The sequence below is a fragment of the Mustelus asterias genome, chromosome 5 (genome assembly GCF_964213995.1).
Source record: "Mustelus asterias chromosome 5, sMusAst1.hap1.1, whole genome shotgun sequence".
Classification (NCBI taxonomy): Eukaryota; Metazoa; Chordata; class Chondrichthyes; order Carcharhiniformes; family Triakidae; genus Mustelus; species Mustelus asterias.
The window spans coordinates 82227457-82242032 of NC_135805.1; the positions used below are offsets into that span (position 1 = coordinate 82227457).

The 14576-nt window shown below is 41.5% G+C and overlaps 2 protein-coding genes across 11 annotated transcripts in view; one reads left to right on the forward strand and one right to left on the reverse strand.

Annotated features, from left to right (window-relative positions):
- The window catches only part of runx2a (RUNX family transcription factor 2a), a 102981-nt gene extending 95867 nt beyond the window's left edge, over positions 1-7114 (reverse strand). For both annotated transcript variants that reach the window (XM_078212916.1, XM_078212915.1), the window contains exons 1-2: positions 6285-7114; positions 5239-5395 (exon numbers count right to left, since the gene is read on the reverse strand). In XM_078212916.1, coding sequence (XP_078069042.1) covers positions 5239-5395; positions 6285-6593 — 466 coding nt within the window. In that variant the 5' untranslated portion in view covers positions 6594-7114. The remainder of the gene's footprint in view (positions 1-5238; positions 5396-6284) is intronic.
- A 1466-nt stretch (positions 7115-8580) lies between these two features.
- supt3h (SPT3 homolog, SAGA and STAGA complex component) overlaps positions 8581-14576 on the forward strand; it is a 416614-nt gene continuing 410618 nt past the window's right edge. For 3 of the 9 annotated variants that reach the window (XR_013497769.1, XM_078212917.1, XM_078212918.1), the window contains exons 1-2: positions 8581-8759; positions 8878-8959. The gene's annotated coding sequence lies outside the window, so the exon portion shown is untranslated. Of the gene's footprint in view, positions 8760-8877; positions 8960-14576 lie in introns of those variants that run through there. The other 6 variants (XM_078212921.1, XM_078212919.1, XM_078212920.1 and 3 more) reach the window with 4 other exon arrangements.

Genomic DNA, 14576 nt, shown 5'->3' on the forward strand with positions numbered 1-14576 from the left:
GACTCCACCCTACACAAACACCCCCACCCCACCCACCCTCCTTGCAGAGTCTGGAATTTTCCCAACTACGTTCCCAATGCAAGAGCAAAGAATCGTGTGAAGGAGAAATTAGAAGTTTTTCTGGGGACAAGAACGTCAAAGATGAAGGGGAGAAATTGGTTGAGAACATTAACAGCTGCATAAATATTGTGGCAAATGGTGGGGATAGTGCCTCGATAGTTAGCTACTTGAAGAACAACTGCAAGTGACTTTGGGAAGAGATTTTTTTCCAGATGCAGAAGCAAAAGGGGATTTGAATTAGAATCTGATGTGTGGATGGTGAAGCACATGAGAAAATATTTGCCAATGTGTTGTCTCTGATGAGACCATGCAAATAAAGTCTGCTAAAATGACAAGGTTAGGGATGTTTGTGGAGCCTCTTCCTGTTAGCTGTTTAAGTTTCCATCACCATTCAAGGCTGCATATAGAATCATAGAATCTCTACCGTGCAGAAAAGGCCATTCGGCCCATCGATTCTGTGTAGACTCTCTGACAGAGTATTTTACCCAGGCTCTCTCGCCATCTAATCCCTGTAACCCCACACATTTCCCGTGGCTAATCCATCTAACCAACACATCTTGGGAAGGGGCAATTTAACACGGCCAATCCACCTAACTTGCACATCTTTGGTTATGGTAGGACTGCAGAGCTTTGATTTGATCCATTGGTTGTGGGATTGTTTAGCTCTGCCTGTTGCACGTTACTGCTGCTCTTTGGCAGGCAAGCAATCCTGTGTTGTAGCTTCACCAAGTCAGCACCTCATTTTTAGGTATGTCTAGTGCATGCTGTCCTGCACTCCTCATCGTCCCAGGGTTGTTCTGTTGGCTTGATACTAATGGTAGGGTGAGAGTTATGCTGGGCCATGAGGCTATGGATTTTGGTTGAAGACAATTCTGCTGATACCCTCAGTGTAAAGACAGAACTTCATCTCCATAAGGACTGTGCGGTGGCCACTTCTACCATGGATAGATACATCAGTGACACATAAATTGGTAAGGGTGGGACATACCTCGGGGTGATTCGTGAGTATGCCTGTCAGGCTGTTGCTTGACTATTTTATAGGATAACTCTTCCAATTTTGACATTAATCCCTTGATGAGAGTAAAGAGGATTTTGCAGGGCTGAATGGGCACAGTGTACCATTGTCATTTCTGGTGCCTAGGTCGACACTGGGTGATTTGTCTGGTTTTATTAATTTTTGACATTTCTGCAGTGGTTTGGTATGATTGAGTGGCTTGCTAGGCCACTAGAAAATCAGCCACATTGTGTGGATCTGGAGTTACATGTAGGCCAGACCAGGTATGGACAGCAGATTTCCTTGCCTCAAAGGGATTAGTAAACCAGATTTTTTTTCTGCAACAATCCAATTGTTTCATGGCCATCATTACTGAGACTAGTTTATATTTTAAAAATCCCAGATTAATTAATTAAAATTAAATTCTACCAGCTCCCGTAATGGGATTTAAATCCACATGATTAGCCTGGGTCAGTGGACAGCTAGTCCAGAAATGTTATTACAACACCACCCTCCAAGGGGGCAGTCATGGGTCACATTCTTTTTCAATCTATACAACCAATGCAAAACAGTTTCATTGATTAATCATTCACTTGCTGTTTGTGGGTCTTTGCTGTGTGCAATCCAACTGCACAACAATTCATTTGTTTTAAAGCATTTTAGTGTATTGTGTGATAAATCACTATCCAACAGGAAATTCTTTCTTTAGCTCAAAAACTAAAGAACTGAGGCAAGAGCATGTATGTATTCTATATTCTTATGTTATAAAATGGTGACACTTCTAAAGAAGATTGAAGGTAAAGACTGAAGGTAAAGCATTTTGGGGCATCCAATGGTTGTGAAAAAGGCTATATAAATGCAATATTGGTCACTAAGTCAGCTCTGCACTAAACTGACAAAGTTCACATGGGACATTAGTGCATTTAACCTTTTAATTAATTACATCGCAGTGGCAAACAATAATTAATCATAATACATTTCAGAAAGTTAATTAATATCTAAGTTTCGTAGCGTACCTATTTCTACTGTTTCTATTTTGACAAGTCAGATGTTGAATATCATGGCCAGCACAGTGGCACAGTGGTTAGCACTGCTGCTTCATAGCTCCATGGTATCTGAGTTCAATTCTGGCCTTGGTCATTGTCTGTATGGAATTTGCACGTTCTAAGTTCAATCCAGATAAATGCGAAGTGATGCATTTTGGTAGAACTAACGTAGGGGGGAGCTATACGATAAATGGCAGAACCATAAAGGGTGTAGATATGCAGAGGGACCTGGGTGTGCAAGTCCACAGATCCTTGAAGGTGACGTCTCAGGTGGAGAAGGTAGTGAAGAAGGCATATGGCATGCTTGCCTTTATAGGACGGGGCATAGAGTATAAAAGTTGGGGTCTGATGTTGCAGTTGTATAGAACGTTGGTTCGGCCGCATTTGGAATACTGCGCCCAGTTCTGGTCACCACACTACCAGAAGGACGTGGAGGCTTTAGAGAGAGTGCAGAGGAGGTTTACCAGGATGTTGCCTGGTATGGAAGGGCTTAGTTATGAGGAGAGATTAGGTAAACTGGGGTTGTTCTCACTGGAAAGACGGAGGATGAGGAGTGACCTAATAGAGGTGTATAAAATTATGAAAGGCATAGATAGGGTGAACGGTGGGAAGCTTTTTCCCAAGTCGGTGGTGACGTTCACGAGGGGTCATAGGTTTAAGGTGAGGGGGGGAGGTTTAACACGGATATCAAAAGGATGTATTTTACACAGAGGGCGGTGGGGGCCTGGAATGCGCTGCCGGGCAAGGTGGTGGAGGCGGACACACTGGGAACGTTTAAGACTTATCTAGATAGCCACATGAATGGAGTGGAAATGGAGGGATACAAAAGAATGGCCTAGTTTGGACCAGGGAGCAGCGCGGGCTTGGAGGGCCGAAGGGCCTGTTCCTGTGCTGTATTGTTCTTTGTTCTCCCCATGTTTGTTTGGGTTTCCTCCCACAGTACTAAGATGTGTAGGTTAGATGGATTAGCCATGGGAAATGTGTGGGGTACAAAGATAGGGTGGGGAAGAGGGTAAGATACTTTGTCAGAGAGTCATGCAGACTCAATGGGCCAAACGGCCTCATTCTGCATATAGAGATTCTATTCTATTTAAAAATCATTTAATAGCAATCCTCCACGTATATTTTTTAAACATTAAAATTTCTATGAAGGTCATTTTTTTCTGTGTAACTTTCATACTCATAGAGCTAAATGAATATTTGTTAATCATCTGAATAATTTAAAATGTCCCTTGTTTAATACTATACCGTGACTGTACAATGTGTAAAATGCTGGGGGGAGGGAGTATCAGAAAAAAGGAATGGATTGTCTCAACAAATCTCCTGTACCTTTTGAATACACATATGTAATAAGTTAGATATGCAATTGTTAGTCATTTCCAATAGCAGTTAGTGCAGTAATGCTTCAAGACAGGAAAAGGTGGGTGTTGTAAAGTGAGTCAATAAAACAGTCATCACTCTGCATCAATGCAGGACTTTGCATAAATCACTGAATGAATCAGAACAGACTGTTTCAAGCTCTATTATTGACTGTGCACTTGGTAGACACTAATGTCCATGAGTTGTTTAAAGGTCCATCATTCTGTTATTGAAAGTCTTCAACTTGATTTTCTGTTCAACTTGCTCTTTCTGTCGTTTAAATGTTTTGGCGTGATGAGTAAGCTACGCGAAATTTTTAAACATTTTCAGTTTTCAAATATCGACACATAACTGGCCACCAATGATCTCATGCCATTTGTCCATTGTTTAAGCCTGTCTTTATATGTTGGATCTTTTTGACTTCTACAGCAGAGCTGTCTATGACAGTCTGCTGTCCAGAATCAGTTAATGAGTAACTCAAGTTCTAAGTGATTAAATAGCTTGAATGCTTGCTTCCCTGTGCTCACACTATGATCTGTTGGTGGTGGCTCAATGAATGTTCAGTAGAAATGGGAATCAATTAACGATCTTATCTCTTCCTCTCTCTCTCCTCTTGAACTGAATCGCACAAGACAAGTCTCGACTTAAAAACTCTTTTGCAGCAGCTCTTCCTGCCTTTGGCACACTCGGAGCTGGAAACAAGCCGTCTGCTTCAAAGCAAACCAGGGGTTTGTTCCACGAAGATCATAAGAAAAAAAGGGTCAAGTCTGTTTGGACATAATTACACTTCATCAAAAGAAGCTTTCTTCATCTCCCATGCGTGAAAAGCCTGCAAGCAGTTAGTCTTTTTTTTTGGAAAGAAAAAAATGCTTTTTGGGAAGCCAGCCAAGAGAAAAGCAAAACAGTAAAACTGGGTACACCACTCCTTTGTGATTTCTTTGAACTTTAAAACAACTTTTTCAGGTAGATTCGGTTTATGTGTTTGCATTGTGTGTTGACTTAGAGTCCTTTGGTTTTTTATTAAATACTTTTTTATTAAATATAAAAAACAACACTGCCTTGGCACCCAACATGAGTTTCAGAAATCCCCTTTTTTCTTCCTTTTGGCAAAGGATTAATTTTAGAAAAGTTGTTGGCTTGTAAGAGAAATCCTTCCGGCCATTAACTGTATGTCTGTTTCAAGCAGAAAAAGAGAAAGATGATCCACAGAGGATTAAACTGAGAGAAAAACCTGTCACTTCCCTCATTTCTATGTTTCAGAAGGGAAGCACAGTGCTTACAAAGACCCTGATGTCTCTGAATATCAAAACACTCAAGAGATTTCTGGAAAAAAAAAGTTCTTACAGCTCTGTTCAGCGTTTTTAGCTCATCTGACCAAACAATGTTTTCTTGTTGAAAGGCGACGGGAATGAAGTTATTCGGCGAACACAGGAGTGAAGAGGGGGAAAAAAGAACAGGAGTGCCCAAAATACTGAGAAGTTGACAGGATAGATAAACAGGTAGAAAAGAACATGACCAAAAGTAACATTTCAGTAGAAAGTATTAAGTGAACAGCGAGGCAGACACATTGACCCCACAGCCATTATTTAACATCAGATGCAGCTAACTCTTCTTAACAATCATTTTTATACCAGCATAAATACGGGATGGTGTCACATTCTGTGCCTGGGAAATATTGCACTTGGACCACACATACACATATATATGTATCTTTATATATATATAATATATTTACATACACACACACATGTATCCACGAATTTAAGTTAGGTAAATTACCCCTTCCACTCCGACCCACGAAGCGCAAATCATTGAAACGAGCCACTTGGTTCTTCATTACTGCCGAGGCGTTGCGGAGTTCGGCCGAATAATTCTCATCATTGCCGGCCATGACAGTGACCACAGTGCCATCAGCAACATCCCCCAAGGCTACCACCTGTCAGAGAGCAACACACACCATCAATACAGTGGCCTAGCTACTGCCACCGGAGAACTGGCTCACTACAAACACCTCGGGGAAGTGGGCAGCTTTCGGCAGTACCGAATTTCAACTGTTCCTGAACAATTCCATGAAGATGGGTATTGTCCAGTCCCGTTCTCTTTATAGATGGTCGATTTGTTTCATCTCCCCTGAATACATTTCAAAATAATAATAATGACATTTTGACTTAACCCTGTGATGTATTTTATTGTGCAAAGAGAATAACCGTTGTTATGGTTTGCAGGAATGTGTGTGAACATTTTCCCAGCTGTGCCTTTCACAGTTTCAGTGTCTGATCATTACAGTAAAGGGGTATCACATTTAGGCAATTAATTTGAAACGCACATTCTGCTCTTTAGAAAGTGTCGGACTGACCCTGAGTTCTCAATAAGTTACCGTCACAAGTTATTTTATTTAAAATTACTTGACGTCTGTTGTTCAATATATTTATGTAACAATTGTCAAACGCTCAAAGTTAATTTCAACAATTGATCCGAACACTTCTCTGACATGACAAGTTCCAAGTTATGTGCCATATGTAACAACGGAGAAATGCTGCGTATTCACTAGTTTACATTCTAACTCTGTTTAAATATAACACATCTTCAGAAAGTTGCTAATGCGTTCATTTTAGCAAACTGAAATGTTACAAATTCACATAAAGTGATTTGATGACTGCAAATGCTTACCTAAACGCGGTAATTATACATTTGTATACATGTCAGGGTGCCTACAACACAAGTCTTCACTTTTACAAAAGTATTTACTGCTCGGTATATTCTTTTCCCAATATTTTGTTCTTATTCTGTATGCACTGGGGGAGGAAAAAAAGACAAGCTTTTACCTTGAATGCCACAGGCAGGGTTTTATTACACCTCCAATGGGACGGTAGAACAGAGCAGAGGAAGTTGGGGCTGTCAGTTCGGACCAACTCTGCTGGGTGATCGGCAATGATATCCACCATGGTTCGGTTCTCATGGGGCCGGATCAGAGACCTGCCTAGTGCCGCTGCCGCCCCGGCTGTTCCCACTCCGGGCCCGGGCTCCTGGTGAGGGACCATCCCGCTCACATCGCTCATCTTTCCCGATGCTGGTAATGTGGTGGACGGAGGAGTAAAGCGCCGGCTCGTAGTGGGATCTACGGGAATACGCATCACAACACTTTGATTAGGGGCTTACAGTAGCCACAAATAGTCAATCTGTCCAATTAATGCCAGTTATTGTCACTCAATCCAATCCAGTCCAGTTTCTTTATTTTTTTCTCGCTTTCTTTCCTTTTAAATAACTGTCTCTTTTTTCGGGAAAGTCACTTATTCCTCCTGCAGCTATTAATATATTCCAAATGTATGTCTTTGGGGAGAAAATTTCTAATCCAACTTGTGGTCAAGGCGATCAAGAGGGGGAAAAGCCACAGTTTCCAACTGGTGGTTTCACGGAGGTTGGGATTATAAAGCAAGTTTGTGGTCATGAAAAAAGTGAGAGATGATGAGACATCAAAGAGCACGTGGTAGCTGTAGGAGTCATACACGACTTAAAAATACTCCGTATTCCCTTGTAAAACGAGAGGTCGAGACGATCACGATGGTACTTTCCAGATCCGATTCTTATCCCAAACATATACATAAATGTATGTCCTGCTCTTCGCTGAATGGGGGAATTATTTTCAAGGAACGGCTGTAGATTGCACACTAAAACATTTCCTTGAATGAATGAAAGTTATAAAGCGTCCCCCCCCCCCCCCCAGAGTAAGGCTTTGCTAAAAAAAGGCTCTATTAAAATCATTTACATATCCAATCATAAAAAAGTGCAAACGCCTACTTGTTATGATCTGAGCCTATCAAAGCCCTCAGATGGTTTCTTCACAGCTTATTTCCTCAAAAAGTGTTAGGAGGCAGCCGACTTCCAGTTTCTGTTGTGGTTTTAGTTAAGTCCTGCTGCTGGGTTCATATCGATGATGTTTGTTCAAATGTTTGCAAAACACTGTTAAATCGCTTCTAAATGCTGTCCGAGTATAAAACGTGCGCAATGAGGCAATTGTCGGTTACTTTTTTTGTTTAATATTATTTACAAAACACGAAGGGGATGGCATAAGCGCACTGACTTTGGAACGAATCGAATCTCAAACTGTTAACTGATTGCTGTAAATTAGTGGTAAAGCCAACGATAACTTTCAAGCGGACAAATGCTACTTGAATTTGAGTGAGGAAGCAATTATTTAGCCAGTCAGTAATCTGGCACTGGCATCGCTCTTGTTAAACCAACTTCAAACGACGTACTTTTTCAGAAGTATTCATCAAAGGGACATGATTATATGGCGTGCAACGTAATGGCAAAACATTATATTAGATACACTTATTACGCCGATTGACTAATAAAAATAGGGCATTCCGCTTCCATCCAGATAACTATACATTCAGTAACCGTTCATCTGCAATGTTAACCCTGTTGAGCGGGACCAATCTTGCAAGTTCCTTACACAATGACGAGCAACGTAACTGACTCAACACCCGGCACTGCCAAGCCATTCTGCTTATTACAGATTAGATAGCAGCTTAATAACATGATATTCCAAATATTTCTATTACGATCTCCAGTCCTTTTTTTCCCCTTCTCAAGGCCTGGATGCAGTTTAATTAAATATATCCCCTGATATAATTCACGTATAATAATCCCAGTTCTCCCCTGTGATGCGGGGGAATATCTGGATTGAAACTCGCTATAAAGAACGGGCTGCATTGGCAATGGTTTATCAGTCACTTTATTGAGAGGCAGAGCGGTGCCACCACACCAATACCCTTGCTCCCCGGCCGGCTCCGAATGGAATGCCAGCAAACTCTCATCTGTATCGGATTTCCGCGCACGCGTCCTTGAAGGGCACGGGCAGGCTCTGATTGACGTGCCGATCATCCAATCGCCAGTCAAACGGGTCTTGGCAACCCGGGGTAAATAAGTGACCGGTAGAACCAATCAGCGCTGGCGATGGGCGGGGCAGCGTCCGGCCCGGATCTCATTGTCATGCCGCCTCATGGACCGTGGGATGACGTCACTGCTCGGCATGCTGGGAGTTGTAGTTTCCACCGCCCGGATGGAGCTGGCCGTCTCCACAGATGGGGCGGACTACATATCCCAGCGGGCGCCGCCACTGCGTGTGCGCGCTCGGGGCCGGAACCGTTGGTGTGTGCGCGTGCGAGCTGTTAGTATCCGGAAAAGAGAAACAAACAACAAAATAACACACACACACACACATATATATATTACATTTCAAACCCTGCCGTACTGGATAGTGCGTGTTTACAGAGGGCTTCCTTATTAAAACAAAAGTGAGTAAAACATTCATATAGGTTTTGTGCCACTGGCCGAAATTCTGAATCTGATATATTTTGGCACAGTCCTGGCTCCCTTAATCCCGTTTTATTACTCTTGTTTTTGTTGTTGTAGGTAACACGTTACAGGTTAAAAGTGAACCGGACGGGACGAGCTCTTCGCTGTGCAGCGGGCTGAAAACTTTTATCACCGAGCGGTGCGTTCGCTTCCAACCGTTTAACTTTCTCACACACGCTGCATTCCAGTGCAGCCAGTATCCTGGCATGTGTACACAACCTGCACGACATTCCAGTGCAGCCAGCGTCCCAGCATGTGCGCCCACAACCTGCACAGCATTCCAGTGCAGTCAGTGTTCCAGCACATGCACAACTCGCACTGTATTCCAGTGCAGCCAGTGTCCTGGCACGTGCACAGAACCTGCACCGCAATCCAGTGCAACCAGTAACCCGCAGTTCATTCCAGTGCAGCCAGTGTCCTGGCATGTGCACAATGTGCAGCTCATTCCAGTGCCAGTGTCCCAGCAGGTGCATGACCTGCAGCTCATTCCAGTGCAGCCAGTGTCCCAGCAAGTGCACAATCTGTAACTCACTCCAGTGCAACCAGTATCCCTGCACCGCATTCCAGTGCAGCCAGTATCTCCACATGTGCACACAAACCGCATTCCAGTGCAGTCAGTGTCCCAGCACGTGCACAACACACACCACATTACAGTTTAGTCAGGAGTAATTTGTCTGCATATATAATGCAGAACAGACCCTATTCCCGCTTTAGTTATTTTCCTTTGCTTTAGGACCGATTATTCCGTGTGAAGGTACCTGCATGCATGTTCGTGTTGCCGTTTAAACATGTGTCTAATAGCTATCCCTTGCACGGACCTACTTGGTAAGGCCACACTTGGAATACTGTGTGCAATTCTGGTCACCCTATTATAGAAAGGATATTATTAAACTAGAAAGAGTGCAGAAAAGATTTACTAGGATGCTACCGGGACTTGATGGATTGAGTTATAAGGAGAGGCTGGATAGACTGGGACATTTTTCTCTGGAGTGTAGGAGGCTGAGGGGTCATCTTATAGAGGTCTATAAAATAATGAGGGGCACAGATCAGCTAGATAGTCAATATCTTTTCCCAAAGGTAGGTGAGTCTAAAACTAGAGAGCATAGGTTTAAGGTGAGAGGGGGGAGATACAAAAGTGTCCAGAGGGGCAATTTTTTCACACACAGCGTGGTGAGTGTCTGGAACAAGCTGCCAGAGGTAGTAGTAGAGGCGGGTACAATTTTGTCTTTTAAAAAGCATTTAGATAGTTACATGGGTATGATGGGTATAGAGGGATATGGGCCAAATGCGGGCAATTGGGATTAGTTTAGGGGTTTTAAAAAAGAAAAGGGAGGCATCGACAGTTGGGCCAAAGGGCCTGTTTCCATGCTGTAAACCTCGATGACTCTTAATTCCAACAGTGGGCGAGATTTACTGCGTAACCCGTGGTGGCAGGAGGTGGCTCATCATTGACTGTGGATATGAATCATCTGGTCCTGCCATTGCCAGTGAGTTTTCCCATTGAATGTGCCCCTCACTGCTATGAACCCTGCGGCAGGAGTGGACTGTCGGTGGGACTGGAATATCCTGCTGGTATGAATGGCCAGAAGATTCCGGCCATATATGCTCTCATGCCAACCTCCTGCTGCAGAACTGAGATTTGCATTACTTCCAGAGTCCAACCATCTGGTTCATTGAGTAGAAAAGAAATAATTTAAGAGCAGGAAAATGGGGTTTTGAGTAGTAGTTGTAGTTAGAGCTTGCACTGGCACAAGTATGATTGGCTATTTTCTGTGCAAAAATGTCTTTTAAAATGTTACTTGACTGCAATATCAGCTTTTTAAAAGCAAAATCCCCTGCATCTATTCATCTATGTAATGTTATTGCCTTTGCAGTAAGCCACGTACTTTCTATAGTTGACAGGCCAATCAACTAATTCCAGGTTTCAGTAGGAATCTTGTCAATTTTTACTCTTGTCTCTGTTACACCAGTCTGAGTAGATGTGTAGTTTTGCCTGAGTATCTTCCTACATGAGTATGATGGATGAGAGCTGGTATAGGGAAGAGAATTGAACTAGCCATTCTCCAATTTATTGCCCTGCTCAAATAGTTTTTCCCTTTATAAATTGTATTTGCATGATACCAATAATAATCAGAAAATGAGAAGGGACTACCTAAAGATCGTTCTGCTCTCCCCTCCCCTGCGCTCCTATGCTTTGACCACTATTTAAAATTTAGGCAGGCAGAATTAACTTTAGCTCATGTGCTTGCAGTCTCTCCTTCAAATGTTTTTCACTTTTGTGGTGCTTGTTTTGTTATTCATTTCTGTAGAAACTGCAGTTCATTTTTTTGCTTTTAATTTTAGTTTTATATTCTCCCCATTGTAAGTATATCTGGTAGTTGCATGTCTATCTGCTAGAAGCTTGCCAAGGTAATTGTCGTCTTCAGACCATTATCAATATTGATCAATATTGAACAGGGATAATTTTACAGCTGTTTCAGGCTAATTTAGTGTGCAGTTTTAAAAATAGTTCATTGCTTTTATTTCACAAAATTGAAACGTATAACTGCTTTGATTAAAAATGTTCTAAGTAACAAATAAGCATCGTACCGAAATTAATGTCTGAGATTAATATTAAACCTTTGGAGAAAGTACATTTTGCAGTGAACTAATGTTAGGAGTATAACTGACCTGATGGATCAGTGAGCACCTTCCAGTTAAACATGCAGGAAGCTTTTTGTGTCGGCTTTTTTGAGAAGAGACTCTGGACGTTTGTGTCTGCAAATGGGGAAAATTATATTAAAAAGTGATTCTGAAGGTCTGCTTTATTGTTTTGAAAGTAAACAATAGTTACATAAGTTTTGTGCAGTGCAGTGGTTTGACACGCCTTCCATAAGATTCCTAAGTCAAGTTCTTTGTTTTGTAGGTTTAAAATTGTTTTAAGTTGTAAACAATTTGAGTTTAACAAGTCCTTCCCATTGCTGCGCTTTCAGTCTGGAAACTTCAGTTGACATACTGCTGATTTTTATTTGCATGATCCTGTTGTCTGCACTGTCCTGCAGTATTAATATCCACCCCAGGCCAACAGGTCTAGAGTAATGAAATTCTCTGTTACTTCAAAGTATATGAACTTGCTTCTCATCACTGTAAAATCTTGAGGCATTAAATGCAATCGTAATAAATATTCTAAAGGAGAATACAGATAAAGGTTTCATCTTTTTAATTAACATGTTTTGAACTGTTTTCCAGAAACTCATCTTTAACTTGAAAGTTTTTCTGAAAATACAATAGTACATACTACTGCATTTTGTATTTTCTAACCTTTCAAACCTATTTTCCCATTATCTGCTGATCTCCTTCCTGGTCTGTTGCAACTCCCTCCCAATCCAATTAATCTTTACTGTCAAATCTAAAGTACACCATTTGGATTCTTTTAATCCAAGAAAATGATAATGAGTAAAATTCCTTCGTTGTTAGTAATCAGGAACGCATTAAAGCTCTCAAATGACATAAACTACAGTAGCTATGCATCCTGTCCTGCCTTTTTACTGAACAATTTTAGCAGAAAGTCTTACATCACCTGTGAATATTTAATCTGATCATAATTTGCTTGTAAATAGTATTCATTAGGCCTGTAAATATTATAGTGCCCAAATTGTTCATGGTCTGTACTTCACAAAATTGAAACATATAATTACTTTGATTAAAAATGTTTAAAGTAACATAAATATTGTACTCAAATTAATGGTTAAGATTAATATTATAAATTTGGAGACAAGTACATTTTGCAGTGCTCTAATATTAGGAGTAAAACTTTTAATAGGGGTTTCAATATTTGCAGGGTCAAAAATGTAAAAATATTGGAGCATTTTAACTGTTTAGAAACTGTTAACATCTAGGACAAATTACATCAAGTGTGCTGTTTGCTGACTTAAGACAGGTACTAATTTAATAGATTCATTGGTTTAATGAGTAATGGGTGGAACTGGAAAATCAGGATCAGATTTGTGAGAATGTGGTTGACTTGTAGCAAAATATCCTGACTTGTAGCAAAATATCCTAACTTGTTGGAAGGGAATTAGAAGCATGGTTAGCACTTTATTGTTGATTGTGTGTTTGTATGGGCTCTGAGCCCAATCAGATGCATGTGGAGCTGTCTGAATTCCATTGTAAGAAGCCTCACAACACCAGGTTCAAGTCCAACAGGTTTATTTGGTAGCACAAGCCACTAGCTTTTGGAGCGCTGCCCCATCACCAGGTGAGTACGATTTCAATTCACAAACAGGGCATATAAAGACACAACCTCAATTATTTTGTAAATTGAGTTTGTGTCTTTATATGCCCTGTTTGTGAAGTGAAATCCCACTCACCTGATGAAGGGGCAGCGCTCCGAAAGCTAGTGGCTTGTGCTACCAAATAAACCTGTTGGACTTTAACCTGGTGTTGTGAGACTTCTTACTGTGTTTACCCCAGTCCAACGCCGGTATCTCCACATCATTAATTCCATTGCACAGAAGGTGTTAAGAGATCAATGGTTGAGAGGGATAGCTAATGATCAATGAATCAAACTGTAGCTTTGGGAAAGTTGGCTGAGTTTTTATTTTTACTTCTTAATATGGGTTAGAAACAGATATCGGGATGTTCAAGATTGCAAACACCACTGAGGAATTAAACTCCTACCACATATGGTTTGGGAGAGAGTCATGGATCAGAGACTAAAAAATAGTGGAAGTACATTAAGGTCAGTTGGGTTTAATTCCAAAAGTACTACCAATATCATTTTTGTTTAGAGACAAGTGATGGAGAAATATTTGGAAAACTAATGCAGATTGTATTAACTTATTTAAAGAAGGCTTATGACCGAGTGCCAAGGGAAGAAGTCTTGAAATGTGTAATGATTTGTGGAGTCTCTGAGAAGTACAAACGACTATTATAGGACATGTATAAAGAGTGCCAGACAAGAAGCAATGTGGAGGAGAATGGGAATTTCAAAGTTGGCTTGCGCCAATGATTGGCACTGAGCCCCTTTCTCTTCCTGATTGTCATGGATGTTCTAACTAAGCAAGTGAGATAGGAAGTGCCATGATCACTGATGTTTGCAGATATTGAACTATGTGGTCGTGGTGGTGATGATAACATGACAGTATCTGGAGAACACAGTAGTTAGCACTGCTGTCTCACAGCGCCAGGGACCCAGGTTCAATTCCAGCTTCGGGTCACTGTCTGTGTGGAATTTGCACTTTCTCCCCATGTCTACGTGGGTTTCCTCCAGTTGTTCCGGTTTCCTCCCACAGTCCAAAGATGTGTGGGTTAGGTTGATTGACCATGCTAAATTAACCCTAGTGTCAGGGGGATTAGCAGCGTAAATGTGTGGGGTTACGGGAATAGGGCCTGGGTGGGATGTGGTCGGTACAGATTCAATGGCCCGAATGGCCACCTCCTGTACTGTAGGGATTCTATGATTGTACGAACTGGAGAAGAACACTGGAAAGTGGGTATGATGTTCTGTACACCAAAAAACCAATTTGTGGACTTCAGTTTGAGCCTGGGGAAGAGGATCAGACTGGAGGTGTAAAGATTATGGGTGAAACCTGTAGAAAATGAGTAAATTTAGTTACCTGAAGTCAGTTCTATAGTGCAGAAACTAGGGCAATATCAAGAAGAGAGGAATGATAATTTGATACAAAAGAGATGCATTTGCTGAAATAGATGTGTGGATGATGATAAAGGACAAGATTTGGAACCAGTACATCAAGGGGTCAGTGAGGCTGAAGAAA